This window comes from Theropithecus gelada, chromosome 18 (genome assembly GCF_003255815.1).
Source record: "Theropithecus gelada isolate Dixy chromosome 18, Tgel_1.0, whole genome shotgun sequence".
NCBI classification, from domain to species: domain Eukaryota; kingdom Metazoa; phylum Chordata; class Mammalia; order Primates; family Cercopithecidae; genus Theropithecus; species Theropithecus gelada.
This window is the reverse complement of record NC_037686.1, coordinates 49614962-49636721: the sequence shown is the minus strand read 5'-3', so window position 1 is coordinate 49636721 and position 21760 is coordinate 49614962. Positions and strand designations below refer to the sequence as shown.

At 39.1% G+C, this 21760-nt stretch overlaps 1 protein-coding gene across 2 annotated transcripts in view; it reads right to left on the bottom strand.

Moving 5' to 3' along the window:
- WDR7 (WD repeat domain 7) overlaps nucleotides 1-21760 on the bottom strand; it is a 388356-nt gene that overhangs the window by 97853 nt on the left and 268743 nt on the right. For both annotated transcript variants that reach the window (XM_025365405.1, XM_025365406.1), the window contains one exon: nucleotides 7811-7997. In XM_025365405.1, coding sequence (XP_025221190.1) covers nucleotides 7811-7997 — 187 coding nt within the window. The remainder of the gene's footprint in view (nucleotides 1-7810; nucleotides 7998-21760) is intronic.

Here is a 21760-nt window from a genome sequence, read left to right as displayed (position 1 = left end):
AAACTCTAAACAGCTCGGCTTAAGATTCTAGGCCCTCCATAATCTAGTTCCCTAATTTTCAACACACTCTTTTCAACACCAGTGCTCCTGAAGTCAGGCTAATTTCCAAGCTGGTCCCTAAAGGTCTGTTCCTTATTTTATTCCAGTATTTTGCTAATGCTTCTCCTCCACCCCTTTCCCCACTGGCACAGTCTCCTCCCTCCTCTCTGTTCAATTCTGGTCTTCCCACATGGTATTCTCTAACTGCTGCAGCACTCATTGACTTCTAGTGAAACAAAAATAATCAACAACAAACCCCATTTATTCCAGGCCCTTAATACTAAATCACATTCTGCCAGGACTTATGAATTAGTTTTATATTATGGGCTCTGTACAGATTTGAAACATGCCTGTCAATTCTGTGTGTCTCCCCAAAGTGCCCAGTTCAGCCCCTGGACATGGTGGTAGCTCCATACTTACGCAGTAAGTGAAGTAGCTGGCAAATTCAGCAGGAGGAAAAAAAAATCATTTAAGCTAGTTATTGGACTGAATTGACCAGGCAATGAAGTCAAAGCAATTAATCTGGTAGTCCCAACAGATGAAGTCTAATTCTACATTTGGTTATCTCTAAAGTCAAGAGTGCATTGTCTGTGTGATATGCTTCAATGTGGGATGAAGAAGGACCATACTATCAGAGGTTTGAAACTAAAGGAGTATCAACCTTATTCTGGAATCTGCATGTAAACATGGAACGCATTTGTTTCATCTGATCCCGCCTATCTGGCTATTATGCGGATTATCTGTTACACAGGTTTACAGGATGGGTCTTTTGGTTCTCTTTATTCTAAAAAAAGTGGTCATGACAGACTCTCTGTTTTACTCAGCATTTCAGTGTACACACCCAATATGAAATATCGGAGATGACAAATATTTTAAATAAAAATATGAATGGAAAAATAGTCCACGCCAGGCTGAGGTCCCTCTTCACAGAACTGCTCATTAATCCTGTTCTAAAGCTCACTCTATCGTGGTGAAAGCGTTTCAAAAGTTACATGAAAGAACGCTTTGGTTAAATGTCATGATCTAAAATTGTCAGACTTTATCATCTGTCAAATTAAGCAACAGTGTAAGGGAATATTCCAGGGGGGCCGGTGGGGGAGACACATAAAATTTCATTGAATAGCCTGTAAATTTTGGTCAATAGGAGCGGGGTAATGAAAAGAGTCCCCACCAAAAACAAAGACTACTAAAATGACTTTAAAAATGCATACTTAATGTATAGCCACCGGGATTCCCATTTTATTCCTTCCTGGCTAAACAGGTATGTTAATATTTGTCCTCAATTTAACAAGATATCTTCAATTCCTCTGTCATGTTGTACCTTTATTTCATAACTCGCAGGTGGCATTGAGTTCCTAAACACAAAGGTGGCAATTCCTTCCTCAAATGTATATCTTTAAGATCTATTTCCTGTATGCTAAATACAATCACAGTGAATAAAAACTATGCTAATAGGATTTACTTATATGGCTTCCTCAGATTATAAATTTTCTGTTAAGAATAAATTTTACAGAAACAGGAAAAATATGAATAGCTTAAATATGGAATCATCTTAGCATTTGTATGATGTGTTTCTTTCTCCACTCTTCACCCCCAAAATTCAAGAATGGTTGAGATTTGAGTTAGCGTACAAAAAATGTTTTTCTCCCATTCTATGTAGTTCAAAAAGAATCTTTCTAATACATGGCACTTATCTGTGTGTCATCAAAGCATGTGTGGTTTCCAGTGACTTTATGCTTCTCTCTGAATGTTTGGTAAACTGTGATGATCCCAGAAAAGCAGTGGGCAGTCTGTAATTCACTAATGTCCCTCAGCTGTGGCAGTATGTGACACTCGCCCGGCCCCTTCAGCAGCTGGGCCGGCACTGCTCCACTGTTCCCTTTCAGAGTAAAGGTCCTGCCACATGAAGGAGGCAAATGGATCAAAATCACAGACCACAACTTAGACAAATGGAAGTCCAACCTTCTAAGAGCACAAGAATTTTTCTGCTCCTTTGTATAGTGGGATTTTCTGCTGTTTCTAACATTTTATCAATCAATATGTACATAACCATACTGATCTAACAAAATTATGAATGCATAAAAAGGATAATATTATATGTTTCTACTTTTCTCACAATTAGCTCGGGATGGCTCAATCTATGATTCCAATGACGTGCAGTCTCAATTTTCTCTTAAACAGTTCATCATGGATGAACAGTCCATCACCATTATTAAAAAATTTCCTCACATAAGATTTTACCTGCGAATCACTCACCTTTTTAAGGGTGGCATAGCCATATGGTACAGGAGCTGCAAGATGGGAGTTGGGAAACCTGAGTGACAGTCTTGACTCTTTGAGTACCACTGTGACCTCAGCCAAGTTGTTTAATCTGTTTAAACCTTATTTTTACTTAATAGCACATTAGGGGTACTGGATCAGATGATGTTGAAAAAGATTTTCATCTCTAAAATGAAAATCTTTAAATCCCATGACTTTATTCAACATTTATTGTTAACAAATCACTTGGCAAATGTTATGAGTAAATAAGAATAAACATATAATATATGACACAAGTACTCAGGAGTTTACTGATATGTAAATGTGGCTTTTACATCCTAGAAGGTACAAAATCTTTGATGAAAATAATTTTTTTTTTTGAGATAGGGTCTTGCTCTGTTGCCCAGGCTGGAGTACAGTGGTACAATCACAGCTCACTGCAGCCTTGACCTCTTTGGCTCAAGTGATCTTCCTGCCTCAGCCTCCTAGGTAGCTGGAACTACATGCTCCTATAGCTTTTTAAAATTTTGTAGAGACAGGTTCTCACTATGTTGTCCAGGCTGGTCTCAAACTCCTGGGCTCAAGTGATCCCACCTCAGCCCCCCAAAGTGCTGGGATTACACGTGTGAACCACCATGTCCAGCTGAAAATAATTTTATTAAACATATCTAAAAATCTAAAGTACACTGAAAATTCTGATTATGTACTTTAACAAATTGTTTTAATTCTGTGGATGTTAAGATTTGGAATGCAAGATCGCATAGTGGTAGGAGCTTTGGCTTTTGGAACAAGCTAGACTAGGGTTTGAATCCTATTTTTTTCAGAGACTACAATGTTACTCTGGATAAGAGGCAGCAACTCTCTATCAGATTCATTTTTTTCTCATCTGCAAAATGGGGATGATAATGCCTGTTTCTTGAACTTCTCTAGAACAAGTTGAGGACATGGAGATCTGAATGGCACAGAAACTCATAGGTAATAAGCATTCAGTAGGAGGACTGCATCCCAGGCCTCTATATCCCTGCATAAGGCTATGTGATAGGTGTTAAAAGCAAAGAAAAAACTCACTGCAACAATCTTTTTGTAAAGTAAAGGCATACCAATCCTTTATCTGACCCTAATCTATTCCCCTGAGATAACTGGGATGGAAATCATGTCTGAGGTTTATTCATTTATTTAGAATCAAGGTCTTGTTCTGTCACCCAGGCTGTAGAGTAGTGGTCCAATCACCACTTACTGCAGCCTTGGCCTCCCAGGCTCAAGCCATCCTTCCTCCTCAGCCTCCCAAGTAGCTGGGACTGCAGGTACATGTCACCATGCCCAGGAGATTATTTATTTTGTAGAGACGGAGGTCTCGCTATGTTACCCAGGCTGTTTTCAAACTCCTGAGCTTAAGCAGGCCTCCCAAAGTGCTGGGATTATAGGTATGAGCCACGACCTCCAGCCACTGTGTTTGAGTTTTACATGGGAGAATCCCACTTTAAGTTCTACAAGAAATTAACAAATAAAATTAGCTAAAAATAGCATTTTCCTCCTTTCACCAGATGTCTGGCATGCCTGTGCTTTCCTACCCCTTTCTTTCGCATGCCCCGTCCTTCCCCTCCTCTCCTCATAATCACGCAAATGACAGAACCAAATGAAACCCTCCTTGTATCCCCTCTGGTTATGCAGGGCGATTCATTTCACTATGTCCTGAATGTCTACACTTTTTACCTTCCTTCTCACTTTGTGTCATGGTTATTTTGGGGCAGATCTTGTCTTTCCTGTAAGACTGCAACTGTCTTGAAGACATGATCTTTGATTCCAATTTGCAACTACAGAGAATACCTAATGTTCCTTTCGCATATTAGTTATTTGATATGCTTGATTAATTAATAAATAGTTAAGATTTGGCAAAATATCTGAAAACATTAGAAAACAACTGTAGATATTTTGATTTCAAAGATGTAAAATTGCATATCATGTTTCTAAAATAAAGGGGTAACCAATTCTGGAAAAAAATACTCTTTTTTTAAGAGTCGGGTCTCGCTGTTACCCATGCTGGAGTGCAGTGGTTCGATCATGGCTCACTGAACCTTGAACTTCTTGGCTTAAGCAATCCTTCCCTCTCAGCCTCCTGAACAGCTGGGACCACAGGTGTATGCCACATGCCCTGTTAATTTTTTATTTATTTATTTTTTAGAGATGGGTGTCTTCCTATTTTGCTCAGGCTGGTCTCAAATTCCTGGACTCAAGAGATCCTCTCACCTCAACCTCCCAAAGTGCTGAGATTACAAGCACGAGCCACCAAGCCCAGTCAGAAAATACCCTACTCATCTCGAAGCATATACAGTGTTTTAGGAGACCTCTCAGGAGTCAGCTTGGCAGGAGATGTCGGTACATGGGGGAGAGGCAAAAGGGAACTCTGCCATGATATGTGTTCTCCAGACAAGGCAGGGGACCTGACTGGTTGCCCTTCCACAAAACCCTTGCCCTTAGAAACTCACAAGAAAATGAAGAAAGTAGGAAACATTGCTTATGGTTTTTCTTTTTCAATAAATGTGAACTGAAATTTTAAAAAGCACAAGCCAAACATAAAAGCTTCTTCATAAAGCAAGCTTAACATCACAGACAGAGGCAAGGCGGCTGAGCAGTGTTACTGTGTACACAGTAAATCAGGCACAAAAAGGGGCAGCCCAGCAGGGCAGCACAAGGGTAAGATCCACACTTAACCCCCTGCACACATCGCTGCTCCACTTCCCACCATCTCAGGCCTCTGCACCCTCTGCTGAGTGTGTCATGGATATAACAGGCCATTTTCAATCTAAATCTTGTTATAGATTAATAAGCAAACATTTTCTTGCTTATTATGCAATTTATCATGATGAAAATTACATTGGACTCCTCAAGGCTACATGCTGATACATTCATTTATTCAGAGCTGTGTATAGAAAGTCATACTAGTCTTCATGACAGAAAAGGATATAGTAGCAACATTTAAATTGCCTACTGAAAACTTTAGTTTTTGTGTCTGTGAACAAACTACATGTAGATAAGACCTAAGCGCATCTTTATGCTTTCTGGTACAAGCCTAATGTAAATTTATTTAAAAACAAAATCAAACAAACAAACAAACAAATACTAACCCTGAATAAAAGCCCATCACTTTTCCTCCCAGGCAAAACAGTGCATACTACTGAAATTGTGTTTTGATCAGATTTAAAAATGAGCTCCAAAATTAAGTCAAATCAAAATTTTAGACAATCAAAAAATGTGAATGTTTCTCAAGACAAACCAGGAGAGCTGCAATAACAGAAGCCAGCACTGTTGACGTGTGGCGGGTGTACACGGCAGCTGCAGCCAAGGGGAGGGCAGAGGTTGAAAAGATGTCTGGGGCTTCACGCAAAGGCCAGCTGCCTCATACTATAGGCACAGACTCCTGGGCTCAAATTGCCTCCTAATCCTTCAAGTCCCATTGAGAATCTTCAGGCTTCCTGTATCCAGAAAACTATCCTGCCTACCATTATGCTAAACCGCTCATTCTAGAGTCAGGCAGCTCTTGATCTGCTGAATACAAGGCCCTAACAATGGCATCAGCACCAGTACTTCTGTCACATAGGAAGACATTTCATCTCTTAATATATGCTCACTATTCTAAGCAATTTGCAGATATAAGTTCATTTAATATACCTTAGAAGACAGGTACTTTAATTAGCCCCAACTTGTAGATACAGAGAGGTAAAGTAATTTGCTGGAGGGCATACAGCTAGGGAGATACCGAAGTAAAGTGTAGGACGCATGGTAGTATGATAGGAGGGAACTGGGGGGCGGGCAGCAGCTGTTTAGGTTTGAAATGAATGTCCTCTACCAATCATCTTGGGACTTTGGGCTAGCAATGTCTAATCTGTAGACAAAGCCACAGAGTTCCATTCTAGCCTTCAGTTGCTCCTCTGATCTCTACTTTCTGAGCATAGAGCAGTCAGACTATGGACCCAAAGCATGCCAGAACTTAAGGGAATGGCAAAGCAAAGGGCTAAGAACTCTACTTTTAAAAAAAGTTAACAAGGACAAGAATGAAACACCATTCATTGAGAAAATCCAAGTGGTGGTAACATTTTCGTTAAGGGAGGCATTATGGGACAGTTCAAGAATTCCAACCACTTCATACCCACTGGGATGATTATACTAAAAAAATTAAAAAGAGAGAAAGAAAGAAAAAACAAGTGTTAGCGAGGCTGTAGAGAAAATGGAACTCTTGTGCACTGCTGGTGGGAAAACAGTCTGGTGGTTCCTCAATAAGTTAAACATGGAATTATCAGATGACCTAGAAATTCTACTCCTATGTATCTACTCAAAGAAATGAAAACAGGTGTTCAAATATTTATGCACGAATGTTTATAGCAGCTATATTCACAAGAGCCAAAAGGCAGAAACAACCCAATTGTCCATCAACAGGTAAATGGATTAACTATATGTGATATAACCATGAATGGAATGTTATTCAGCCATAAAAAGCAACAACATGAAAAGCACTATGATATGCCACAACATGAATGGACCTTGAAAGATATCATGTCAGTGAAGAAGCCAGTCACAAAGGACCACAGTTTGTATGGTTCTGTTTATATGAGATACGCAGAATAGGCAAATTCACAGAGACAGAAAGAAGAGTAATGGTTGCCAGGGCCTGGTGAAGTGGTAACAGGCGAGGACTGCTTACTGGGCTTGGGGCTTCCATTCAGGATGAATTCTGTGGGGGCTAAACAGTGGTAACAGTTGCATGACACTGTGATTATATTTAATGCCACGGAATTATACACTTTAAGATGGCTACAGTGGTAAATTTCATGATATGTGTATTATACATCAAAAGGAAACAAAAGAACTCTTTGCAGGAATCAGGAGGCTGAGTTTCCAAACCAACAGTAATCTCCACCACCAACAGGATCCCCTGCCTCATCAATCCTAGTCAGTAAGTCACCACGTGTGTTTCCCACCTATTTGACTTTAGCAGCTCCTTCAGTTCATCTTCCTCTTGTAGAACTCTCTCGTCATTGCTTCCCTGGATCACCGCCACCTCCTCATGGCTGGTCTTTTACTGTGTTTAAGTAAAACCTCAATGAAGTTGATTTAAAGGCTGATATGAGTGTGGAGGAGCAATTCCCCAATTTGGCCATGTATGCTGGCCATAATCATTTCTGATCAAGTATCAAGTATTTAATATATATATCATTTTCCTTATAAACTATATTACACTTTTATTAGCAAGTAATACTTCATGGTATAACAAGTACAATTGGAAAACTATGTCACATCTCATTCACTGGCTCAGGGCTAAATCTCAATTGTATTAAAATTACAGAAACATGCTTCCTTTTCATTGTCCATATTCAAAACTTCACATACGGAGACCTTCATCTATTCTTTGTCTATTAAACATGCACAATCTCTATAGAATGATCAATAAGTGCACCAAAAAAACCCCTAAAACAAAGAACAGTGACAAATCAAATTAACTGGGATCCGCACATACTTGGCAAGTTGTTTCTCGGCATCGGCACAAAGTTCCAGAAGCCCCATCAGAACAGCGGACACATCCATGTAAGGCTCCCAAACGGTGAACCCACGTCCAATCAGATCAATGGCTGTTCTTCGGATAGTGCTGTGTGGAGGAAGTTTGGGGCTTGGAGGCTGTAGCAGAAGAAACGTCAGCGCCTTGCCTGAAATGACAGAATACAATGCAGAGCATGAAGGGAATTTTACTTTTGTAATCTTTTCTTTTGAAGCATACTTTCCAAATACAATCCATTTTTGATTTTTTTTAACTGAAAAAGGTTTTGAACCTCAAGATTACACAAGATCTTAAATAAATGGTTTGCTCAGCCACATTCTTTGAAAAGTTAGGCTACATTATTTCATACCATATTCTAAAGTGTTTTAATTACATATTATATGTAAATGGGTATATATAATTTCAAAACATATCAATGATCTTAAATTCCAAACAATGTTTCTCCCTAACTCAGGGTTCTACAAAATGGAGATGGTTTCAAATAATGAAATACGGTATTTCTTAACCTTTCTTCTGCATCTAACACAGTTCATATATAAAATACTCCCCCTCATAACACCTCTCATTACAGGCACATTGCAATGAAGGATGGAGAACGTAGAACACGTAGTTTCAAAAAGCTTCCCTCCCAAAGCATCTATTTTCCTTTATATGCTGGTGTATGTACTGATATAGTACAATTATGTTGAGGGTGTGGTAAGTTCTTCACATGATTTTGCTAAATATGTTAATAGTTCAGTATTATTTCTAAATCTGATGAGATGACCTAGATCTTAATAATAAACAGGTATTCCTTTATGTTGAGGATGAGGCTGACAATTTGTATACTTACGTCTAATGGCTATTAAGCCACAACACTTCATCTACTTCAGAAGGCATTTTGACATTTAAAAAAGAAAAACAGCAGGGGTTATGAAAAGCAAGTTGTAATTTAGAAGAGTTTTTGTTTGTTTTTTGAGAGAAGAAAGAAAACAGTTCCTAAGTCACAGAACAGTACAGTATACTGATTAAGAGGAACACATGCTTCAGGTTTAAGACAGGAAATTAACCATGGTTCCGTAACTCACTGGGGGCAGGCCTAGGAAGGTACTCACTGAGCCTGACTTTTCTCACACTATAGTGCTTAGTCTGAATACCTATTAAACATGGCTCTTTTCTAAATGAAGAAAATGGCACATAAACTTTAGTACATCACATCCAACCAACAAAAGCATATCATAATTTTTATATTATAGTCAATTGTTAAATGAGAATGGATTGAAATGGAAAGGAAGAGAAGGGAAGAGTATTGTAAAGCCAGAATAAGAGTCAGTGGATACACTGAAAAGTAGTGATTCTGAATTTCTTCTCAGTCACGGAACCCTTCAAGAATCTGATGAAAGCCATCAGTCCTTTCCCCAGGAAACTACACACACAGTCATACCCATCAAATTCTGCAGAAGAATGTCAAGGCGGCCATAGATTGTGGGTTAACAATTCCTGCAGTTAAACTAAACAACATCCCAAAATTCATACTTCATATGTGTATTTGTAAATGTTACTCTTGTATTTAACCATATAATTATAATATATAAAGCTTCACGTTTTACTTTTGGATCAGAAAAATAATAAACTCCTTTACAAAAGGTAACACATAGTTTTCTAGTTTCTGCCAGCACATACATGTCCTTTTATCACATGAAATGCTCCTATTTTTAAATACAAGCATTTCCCTTTTCCTCAGTAAGTCTGTCAATTCCTTGAGGGTAGTAACTGTGTTTCACATAACCCTGCATCTTCTAAACCACCAACCACAGTGCTTTGCACACATTATTTACATAAATGAAAAACAGGTCTGCCTTTACTGTCAGAATATTTCCAGTACAGCTCCCTGCCCCAGTTTGTCAGAATGATATTTCAAAATGTCTAGAAATCTACCATTTTCCTGTTTATTTTTTAGTTCTTGGAAGTCATAAGAGCTACAGAAAAACTCCAACTGCTATTCTCTGCAGACATCCTGAAACACCAGCAGCCATGGCTTCCACTCTAAGCAATAATGCTCCCTGGAGCTGCATCCTTGCTAAGTAATACCGCAAAAGGAGGTAAATCCTAAGTACAATGTTTTACAGCATTTCAGTCATCAATTTCCTTAGTGGCACTTTACCATTTTTGTATTCGTTATAGATGGGAGCATACAGGCAACACTAGAGACCTCACTGATTCCTAAGGGCCTCTGTGTTGGGAGCTCTGGAGGAAGTTTCCTCACCACTCTGGACAATTTTGTCCTAAGAGTGAAAATACACACTAAGTGGTCGATATCTTGATATTTTCCAGCACTGTTCTGACAAAGTGGGAAGGACAGCATAGGGGAACTGATCACTTGCACTTGGATGAAATGACAGAAAAGCGTTCTCCCTTTCTGCCTCCTTTCAGAAGACCCTGGCTCTACAAGGGCCACAAGAGTGCCTGCTGCTCCTCTGTCAAGCATGGCCTCGCTGTGAGAATGCGTGGCTCAGCAGAAAACACAGGGTCTCTAGAGCACCACTGTACCTTCTCTTAAATCATTTTCTATTTCACTCAACGATCTCATAAGTAAAATTCCCCTACAGCATCTCTCCTTCTTTAGTTCAAATTATAGTCTCCAAGTAACATAAAGATCCCTACGGTTTTGGCAGGGCAGTTTTTACAGCTCTGGCAGGCCACGTGAGGGCATTAAAAGCAGAGAGGAAAATGGGCTACTCTACACACAAATTTCAAATCTACTGGTAGGAATATGATGTTTTCTCTTTTTCAGGGAGCTGTTTTGGAATTACGAAGATATACAAATGTTAAAACTCCCTATCTATTTCGGACAACTTTTCCCAAACAAAACATGTAAATAACAGTGTGAAAAAGGATTTTCAAGTTAAACCTTTAGATTTCTAGCCCTGGTGATTAATAGGAAGCATATTACTTTTCTGCTACTAGCAGTAATGACAATGATGTTCTGAAGGAATAATCTGGGATGCCTATGACTTCAAACTTCTTAATCATCTATTTTTTATACTAATATTAAGAAACCAGCCTTTAAAAAATATTATATAATAGAAAGATACAGATAAATTTATTCCTTTCTTAACTTTTATTGTATCCTCCAATTTAGGGATTTTCTACTTTATAATTCCATATGACATAGGTTCTCTCAACATGGATCAAAGAGGATCAAATGTTGAAATCAAGATAATGATAGTGTCTTCCCTCTTGATAAAGTCTTAAGACAGAATTTTATGAATTTTGCCTCCCATAATTTTTCTTAACTGGTTGGTATTGAGTAAAAATTGTATATTTTAATCTGTGTAAGATAGAATCTAACTTTGTAGAAAATAAATATTTCCTTATTTTATATAAATGGACCACTATTCTACAGTATCTCATTGAAAAGGCAAGGTGGGGAATGATGCTACCATTGACCATTATCGCCAATCCCTTCTTCTTAAAGGTTCTCCAGTGACAGTTTTAAAAAGTTCAGCTAACTGGCCTGGCATTCAGTCAAGGATTTTCGCATTTGGTGCCAACCCATCGACTCAAATATTCATGTAATACCTGTGAACTGCATATTGCTACACTCTACTACATGCTAGGAAAAAAAGGGAGAATAAGACTCAGTTCTTTCCACTAAGGAAATTCAATCTAATTCAGGAGCAGGAGCAAACAGGCAATTTAAATATATTGGGAATTGTGTTATAATTTTTATAAGCACAAGATAACAAGACAGAGCTTAACAGAGGCACTTAGCCTCATCTTGGGGGGTACAAGAAGGTTTCCAGAGGAAGGTGATCTTTATGCCACAACCTTAAAAATAAGTAGGAATTAGCCACTTAAAGGAGAAGGGAAAGAAAACATTTCAGGCAGAGGAAAGAGCGTATGTAAAGACCAGGAAATAAGAGAGAACATGGCAAGATCACAGGGTTACATGTAGTACAGCATGGCTAGAAACTGTGTGTACGTATGGTTGGGGAAAGGGTAAATGGGTGAAGGGGAGAAGAAGGCAGGGGGGATGAAGTATAACAGTGAAACAAAAGGCAAGACAGGTTATTACAGCTCCAGGACAAAGGGCCCTATATGCCACGCTAAGGAGTTTGTTTATTCCGGTGATAATAAGAAACCATTACAAAGTTTTAAGCAAAGGAGAGATTTGATCACATTTTGTTTTAAAAAGATCAATATTTGAGGTGTCATGTGATTAGAAAAGGGCAAGTGCCGGCCGGGCACGGTGGCTCATGCCTGTAATCCCAGCACTTTGGGAGGCCGAGGTGGGTGGATCATGAGGTCAGGAGATCAAGACCATCCTGGCTAACATGGTGAAACCCTGTCTCTATTAAAAATACAAAAAAATTAGCCGGGTGTGGTGGCGGGCACCTGTAGTCCCAGCTACTTGGGAGATTGAGGCAGGAGAATGGCGTGAACCCAGCAGGCGGAGCATGCAGTGAGCTGAGATCGCGTCACTGCACTCCAGCCAGGGCAACAGAGCAACAGAGGAAGACTCCGTCTCAAAAAAAAAAAAAAAAAAAAAGAAAAAGACAAGAAAAGAAAAGAGCAAGTGCCCTTTTTATTCTGATCTTCTCATCCCCAGTCAAATGGGATTAATTAGAATCAAAGAATTTCTGAATGGAAAGACCTTTAGAAAAATCTGGCATATTTCTATGTTCTATGAGATAACAGAACCATAGAGGACAAGTGGTTAGGTGTAGCTCTGGGTAAGGAGTTGAGTCTCTGTGGCCCCGACAATGTGTAATAACCAGTATACAACTTATATCTTTGCGACCATGTTGCATTCATGACACTACCAACTATGGATTCAGAACTATATCTACAACCAATCTCAAGTCCACTTTCTCCTCCTTCTGAAATAATTTCAGCTGCTGTTACGAGCATCTCCCCAAAACAGAAGATTAAGTAATGTTTTATCTTTTCTTAAACAATGAGTTTTTGTCACTGAAGCAACACATAACAATACCAAGGTTCCTATAATTGTCTTCGCTCTAACTTAGTTGCATCATGGCCACAAAATGGTTAATTCCACATCCAGCACAGCATCCACTTCCCAGGCAGGAAGTGGGAGAAGGGTGAAGGACAAAAGGACATGTGTCAGTTAAGTCTAGCTCCTTTTAAAGTCTAATTACATATTTCATTGGCCAGAATTATACCACATAATAATTCCCTACTTTCAAGGGAGCATGGGAAATGCAGTCTGTCAGCTGGACATATTGCCACTTTCAACAAAACTGAGGCTTTGTGACCTGGAAGGGAAGATTGTACGGGGTAGGTAGCTACCAATTTCTACTGCATCTTCCCTGCTTATGTTAGAATGAAATTCTTCCTTTTAATATGGCAATTACTGTGCACACACTGAACAAACACAAATATACTATCTTTTGGCGTTTATTCTATTGCTTAAAGCTATTTTTATTTATTTACTAATTTACCTTTCATACTTGCTAAATAGGTAAGTTCCTTGGGCCAAATGAGATTCAAGAAAAATACTTTTATGTTAGGCCTAAGGTTTAGCACAGTGCTTTCTACTCAGTAAGAACTTAATATATAATTGTTGCTTTGGTAAATGTTGAAAATTACTTTATACCATATGTGCCTAGCACGGTCAAAATTATGCACAGGTCAGAAATTTCCAAGAGTCTGCTACAAACTTGTTTTGAACAATGGCAAAGTTTCCACAGCTATATGGTGAAATATGAAAAATATAAACAATGTACTAAGTCTTTTTCCTAAAGTTATATTTATTCAATGTAAAGGAGTGCTTATTCTGAGATACGGTCTTACTATTTTGGTGAGGTTATGTTCTTACTACTGTTTTTGGTGAATATATTTTTTTAATAGAGTGGTATTCTCTAATGTTTATAAAAAACAAAATTAAAAAATTGAAATAGTACTAATAAATGCCGTCATATTTTATTTTTAGAAATTGTACTGGTCCATGATATCCAAAAGACTGGAAATCATTGCCATTTGTAATAAATGTACTGTCCTGGGGGAACTAAAGGGCACCTTCTCTATATAAGTAACACAAGCACAAAGACCTTTTACTAGTCACTGACTCTTGATTGAGAATGTCAAGAGACTCCTAACTCAACTTGTTACAGGGTGGGATTCAGCATTATTCATGTCAATCTGGGGCCATCTTCAAGATTAAGTTATCAAATTATTCGTGTTTCTTACCTGTAAGCTAGGTGAGCAGTAGAGATACTGCAGCAGCTTTATAGTGAGAATTTAGTGTGTAACATCTCAGCACCACCCCTGTATGTCTGGCCAAATGCACAAATAAACTACTGAAATGCAGACAGACTCAGAACACTAGAGAACAAATCAAAACGAAACAAAATCCTTTAAAAAGCAGAAAACACTTAAAATCCAGCAATGGATACATCACAATGAACTTAGACCCTCTGGCTGTTGAGAAATGAATTCTGTTGTTATGCCGTCAAGAATAATAATAGCTCATATTTTAATGCTATTAATTCATACCAAATTTTTAATTTTCTTAAGAGTCCCAACTTTAATCGTACTTTTTTTTTTTTTTTTAAGGTGCTATGAGGTGATATGAAAGAGCAAAGCTGCAAGAAAATATTTACACTTTGCTGTAACAGCAAAATGCTAAAAAGAAGAAAAGGATTGGGGCAAAGAGAGCAAAATAAAGCCTATGTAAGCTGTGGTTAAACAGATGACAATATCATACTATGGGTAACTTGTTGCTCTGGCAAGATGAATATTGTTCAATCATGAGCTGACCAATGACAAATGCCAATGTTGAAAACTTTTGTAGTATCTGGCTATGTATGATGGTCAGTCCTTTTAAAAGCTATAACACACACCCACACACATGCATGCACACACATTTGTTCTCTCTTATTACTTAGAATAGCTTAATGAATTTCTTTTTTGGAACATTTATTTATCCTTATCACAAAGCACAGACTCAATTTATTAACACACCCTACATTTATTGAAGGCCTGTTATAGGAAAACACATCATTAACTATAAAGAAACATAGTTACATATTTTTAGAAGCATCACGTATCATTTTTAGCATAATTTGTTTGATAAATAACACTTTCATATTGCTATTTCACTTTTTTCCTCTCTTATATTTCTAGAACAAGGGTAGGGACTGCACCTGATAGTAGTACCTTCAGTTCACAGCACATACACAACAACAGACACACAGAACACGGACTTCTTTTTTTTTTTGAGATGGACTGTCACCCTGTCACCCAGCCTGGAGTGCAATGGCGCGATCTCAGCTCACTGCAACCTCCGCCTCCCGGGTTCAACGGATTCTCCTGTCTCAGACTCCCAAGTAGCTGGGATTACAGGCATGCGCCACCATGCCTGGCTAATTTTTTGTATCTTTAGTAGAGACAGGGTTTCATCATGTTGGCCAGGCTGGTCTCGAACTCCTGACCTCGTGATCCGCCTGCCTCAGCCTCCCAAAGTACTGGGATTACAGGCATGAGCCACCACGCCCGGCTAATTTTTGGTATATTTAGTAGAGATGGGGTTTCGCATGTTGGCCCGGCTAATCTTGAACTCCTGACCTTGTGATCTACCTGCCTCCGGCCTCCCAAACAGAACACGGACTTCTTTTAATCACTAGAATTATTTTATTCATTTAAAACACATATACGCAGAGTAAACTGCCAGTGGGTATACTAATAGAATACCAGAGGTGCCTCACACCTTTATTTTCTTATAACCACAGATGCAACCAAGACATTAATCATGCAGATTTTTAAAAAAATAGTTTCTATTTGTGCAGAAAAGGCACAGAATAATTAAGGATTTTTAAAGTTGTAAAAAACTAGTGACATTGTTTCCAGTCTTCCATTTGTAATTTTTATTTCCTTTTTAAAATTTCTGTCTAACTTCTGGATTAAGAAAATGTGGCACATATACACCAGGGAATACTATGCAGCCATAAAAAAGGGTGAGTTCATGTCCTTTGTAGGGATATGGATGAAGCTGGAAACCATCATTCTGAGCAAACTGTCACAAGGACAGAAAACCAAACACCACATGTTCTCACTCATAGGTGAGAATTGAATAATGAGAACACTTGGACACAGGGTGGGGAACATCACACACCGGGACCTGTCGTGGGGTGGGGGAAGTGGGGAGAGAGAGCATTAGGAGATATACCTAATGTAAATGGTGAGTTAATGGGTACAGCACACCAACATGGCACACGTATACCTGTGTAACAAACCTGCACGTTGTGCACATGTACCCTAGAACTTAAAGTATAATAATAATAAGAATGGTTTAAGTTTTCCCTTGATGCTTCCCTTAAACCCGAAGACCTCATAGGAATCTGTGGTTACCTGCAGGAAGTTTCTAGAACCAGCTATCATAAGCCCTCATAAACCGCCGGTACACCCATTAGAAAACAGTGACAGGCAGTGGATTACTGAGGAGGCTGACAGGGAAATGTGGACGGATGGCACACAGGAAGCAGGAGGGGAGAAGCCCTCCATGATGAAGGGTCCTTTGCTAAAGGCAAGGGAACTTGGATTGAATGGCAACCAATGCTAACGGAAGACCACTGGCCAGAGAGAGGAGCTTTTAGGATTAGAAATTAAAACAGAGTCAAACCATGTTTACTAGGGAGAATAACATTTTCTTACTAGAATTATTACAAAACCAGAGAGTTTTAGAGAATTTTTCAAACACCCGAGGGATAATTCATGACTATTACTGCTGTCTGCTGGTAGGAAACACAAATAATTACTTTCTCAGGCTTTGGTCACTCTTAGGCTAGTCAAATGGCCTAGTTAAGACAATTTCATTCCTCATACTTAAAAGGAAATCATGAATGAAGAAATAGCCACTGCCGGTTGCTGGATCTGAATAGTGAAGAAGGGGGAAAAGATCATATTTAAAAAATACTTTAATTAATAGCTCAATTACAACCAAATTCCTATGGGAGAACATATTATATGCACTTTAAACCAAATGAATTTATGATGATTTATGCCATTACAATGAGTGCAAAATGAATTAATAATGATTGGCCACTTATTTCAAAGTGTAACCAAGTGAATGAAGCCTTTTCTCACTTGCTAACGTCCATCAAAGAACAAGGATGGCAGAGTGCCATCCAGAATTCTATTCCTTTGCTTTATACACATCTTGACTTAATCAAAAATAATTCCAAGATGCCCATTATTTATGAATATGGAATAATTAAGAAACATTTCTATAACTAGAAGCTTTGTGTTAATGCAATTATTAAAAATTGCTTTCAAACTTTTTATATCCTGTACTGCATAAAAATAAGTCATTTCTTTTAATAGAAAGCATAAAATAACTGTTAAATTAAGAAATTAATAAAAATATTTTAAATTCATTAACATCAGTTTAATCAAAATAGTCTTCAAAGTAGTTAGCTATTTCCTGTCCTATAATCAGAAGAGTATAAAATCCAAATTCTCTTTGATTTAAAGCACTTTTTTCTTATCTACTGAATTTCAAATTAACTAAGTTGTGTCATGTAGGGAAATGTAATCTCATTTTGCTTTCGGTATAATGTATTTTGGATGGCAGACCAAAATAGGAGATTGTCTTAGCTTCCTATAAATAAGCAAAAGGATGCTACATAATGCATGTAGCCTTCTTCTACCTAGGGAAGGTAAAACGTGCTGATTGTTTGACGGTCAGGGCACCAGCAATAAAGAAGTAAATAACAGAAACAGATGTTTATGAGGTCAAAGAGGTGGGTGTTAAAAAAATCCATTAATCTACTAAATCTTTAATTGAATAGTCCGAACACTTCTATATCCCCTTCCCAAAAGAGGGAGGACTATTGAATGGCATGAGTGAAAGAGATGGAGGGAGGGAGGGAAGGAGGGAGGGAGACAGACAAGAGAACAGCCGGGTTTCAGTTCTAGCTTGAGCACCTATTAGCTGAATGATCCTATTATTCATTTCGTATTTACTGACTGCCTGCTGTGTACCAGGCCCTATTTTAAGTGCAGATTTACAAAAGTCTATGCTCTTCTGAAGCTTACTTTCTAGTCGGGACATACAAACCAAATAAACAAATATATCAAGTGGCACTAAGTACTGTGAAGGAAAATAAAGCAGAGTAAGATCCTGGAAAGTGACAGACAGGGAAGGACTCTGCAGAAGGTGACATTTGAACAAAGACTTGAGTGAGATGAAAGAGAACCATGTGAGTATCTGTGAGAGAAGCACGAAGGGCCCTGAGGCAGGAGCCTGCCTGGGATCTCTGAGGGACAGCAAAACATCCAGTGTGGCTGGATGGCAGTGAACAAGGCAGAGACTGGTAGGACATGAAGTCACAGAGGTAGCTGTGGGATGGATCATGCTGGGTCTTGTAAATGTGGGGTTTTATTCTAAGTGTCATGAGAAACTTGTGGAAGGTTATGTGGACGGCAGCAATGCAGACTGCTTTCAACTTGAAAGCAGCTGGGTCCTATGTACAGAATAGACTGTAGTGGGGCAAGAGTAAAATTAGGGAGGCCTACTGAGAGGCTCCCAGTGGTTCAGGCAAGACAGAATGCTGGGCTGGACTATAACAGTAGTCATGGAGTAGTGAGAACTGTCCGAATTGTGGATTTTTAATTTTATTGTTTTGGGACAGGGTCTCACTTTGTCACCCAGGCTGCAGTGCAGTGGTGCGATCACAGCTCACTGTAGCCTATACCTCCCGGGACTCACATGATCCTCCCACCTTAGCTTCCTGAGTACCTGGGACTAAAGGTGCACACCACCACACCCGGCTAATGTTTATTTTTTTGTAGAGATGGCGTCTCACTCTGTTGCCAGGCTGGCCTCAAACTCCTGGGCTTGAGTGATCCTCCCCCCTAAGCCTCCCAAAGTGCTCGGATTACAGTCATGAGTCACTGTTTCTGGTCTGAATTCTAGATTAAAAACATTTTTTTTTTTTAAAGATAGAGTGGACAGGATTAACTTAGGGATTAGATGTAGTCATGACAGAAAGAGAGGAAGTATGATTCCAAAAAATTGAACATAAACAATTAGGTGAATGGTGGTGACATTTAGTAAAACAATAAGAGAGAAGAAGAGTTTCTTTTTGTTGTTGTTTTGAAGCAAGGGACAGTTATCCAAAGTTTAGTTTTGGGACATTTCAAACTTTAGATACATATCAAACATTTAAGATACACTAAGTCACTGGATACACAAATCTGGAGACCAATATAGAAACCAGCACTAGAATTAAAATGAGGCTGGGTACAGTGGCTCATGCTTGTAATCCCAGCTGTCAGACCTCTGAGCCCAAGCCAAGCCATCGCATCCCCTGTGACTTGCACCTATACGCCCAGATGGCCTGAAGTAACTGAAGAATCACGAAAGAAGTGAAAATGCCCTGCCCCGCCTTAACTGATGACATTCCACCACAAAAGAAGTGAAAATGGCCGGTCCTTGCCTTAAGCGATGACATTATCTTGTGAAATTCCTTTTCCTGGCTCATCCTGGCTCTAAAAGCTCCCCCACTGAGCAGCTTGTGACCCCCCCACTCCTGCCCTCCAGAGAGCAACCCCCCTTTGACTGCAATTTTCCTTTACCTACCCAAATCCTATAAAACGGCCCCACCCTTATCTCCCTTTGCTGACTCAGCCCGCCTGCACCCAGGTGAAATAAATAGCCATGTTGCTCACACAAAGCCTGTTTGGTGGTCCCTTCACACGGACACGCATGACACCAGCACTTCAAGAGCCTGAGGTGAGAGGATCGTTTGAGCTCAGGCAAACAAGACCAGCCTGGGCAACAAAGTGAGACCCTGTCTCTACAAAATATTCTTTAAAAAAATGAGGCATGGTGTGTGTAACTGCAGTCCCAGCTACCTGGGAGGCTGAGGTAAAAGGATCCCTTGAGCCCAGGAGGTAGAGGCTACAGTGAGCTATGATCGCACCACTGCACTCCAGCCTGGGTGACAGAGTGAGACTGTTTCCAAAAAAAAAAAAAAAAAAATTAAAATTAAAAAATACATGTACAGATGACTCAGAGGCCATGGAACTGGATGTGATACCTAGAGAATTAATGTAGATACTGAAGAACTTCTATAGGTTGAAAAGCAATGTCAAGACTGAGTACAAGTGGCCAATGAGGTGGCTGAAAAACAGGAGATGATGTCACTGAAACCAAGTGAAGAAAGTGTCAAGGTTTAACATAGTTGGAATTATCATATGCTACCCAGAGCCTGAGACAAGGGCTGAGAATCACTTATTGGATTTGGCAATTTAGAAGCCACTGGTTACCTCATGAAAAGATTTTAGTGGAGTGAAAGGCAGGAAAACCTGGTTGAAGCAAATTCAGGAAAGAATGGTAGCTGAGAAAGCAGACAAGGTAAATTTAGTCAGAGATGTACATAATCATTCAGCTCTCCTGTGACAATGATTTCTTATGGCTACTGACAATTTGGTGTCATATATATATATCTCTCTCTCCAGTGAGCTCAATTCAGAGATCGCTCATTAATAATGATGTTAATCTTGGTGTTCATGTAACCTTCCATAGCAAGAGAACGGTAGATGAAATGGGTCTGAGTGTCTCTGGTTTATGTGACACGGATTTCTCACTAAAAATAAAGTAGCAGTCCATGTTCTATCCATTGCTTCTACCAGCCTCCTCTGGGCCTGATCGCCTCCAGGAATCAACCAATCAGAGTGAGTCTCTGGCCTTCCCAGGGATAAAACTCACCTAACACTCCAGCTTCACTCACTCACTTCTGATTTCTACAGGAATGCATCTTCACCCTTTCTGGTCGCCCATACACCATTAAACATCCGTGAAGGGGGGCTTGCCAAATAGATTCCAGGGTTCTGATGGTGTCGATGTATCTCCCCAAAGTAATTAACTTACCACTCAGTCAAAGGCTCATGCTCAGTTTTTTATCCATTTGCACTAACGTAGAGAGTTAAAAATTAAAGTATTATTAAACAGTACATAAAACCCAAACAATGACATTCTCCAAAGAAATGCCATTAATGTCAACCAAAAATATGGCAAGAAACTGAAAAGAAGTATTTCATTATAACTTCATAATTGTCTCTTCTTTTAAATAAGTCACATAAGCTAATTAAGTAAGCTATCATTACAAGATAAATCTCAAAGTAATTTTATAGGTAGTCCAGTGGAGATTAAAATCATATGAAAAATTACTTGACCTCTTTTCTAATAACCACAGAAAGGATTCAACTGGAACAAGGAATTGCTGAGTGTTAACCCTTTAGGAATACATACTCAAAGGCCCCAGATAAGTATGCCTTTGGTGGACACTAAATACTCAGTACACTGTGATATGGATACTAGAGTAAGTGTAGGAGAAATAAATTCAGAATTGTTTTACATGTTGGTAAATGGACAAATACTGACATTCTCAATACAAGCACTTTAAATGTTTCCTTTCCACACATTTATTTTATTGAAATTGAGTAAGGGGGAAAAAAGATGAGCAAACAAAAGTCACTCTGCTGCCCGTTTCTCAGTCTGGACATCTTTGTTTAAGCTTTGACTTGGCTTAAATGAACGAATTAATATTGACAAAAACATCAACTAAGCTAATGAGTTGTTAGTTAAGGCAATAAACATGTCACATTAGAGTCAGCGCAGTAAAGAGGTAATTAGCCCTGGAAAAGCCCTGCTGATTGGAGCTGTTGAGATCCTCTGCTCTTAACCTTTGAGTCCATTATCTAACCCAGGAGTGGTGGCTATGTTAATGGGAACTTGCCAGTAAACAGCAGCCTGACTATAGGCAGCAAGCCCGCACTCAGAATTCTGGGATGAAAGGGGTGCTGGTGTGTTTACAAGACAGCCCTCAACAAAGCTCCATGAAAATCTGCAATAGGGCTCTTTCTGGAAGCTGTGTCAATGTCAAACAAAGACAGAAGGCAAAT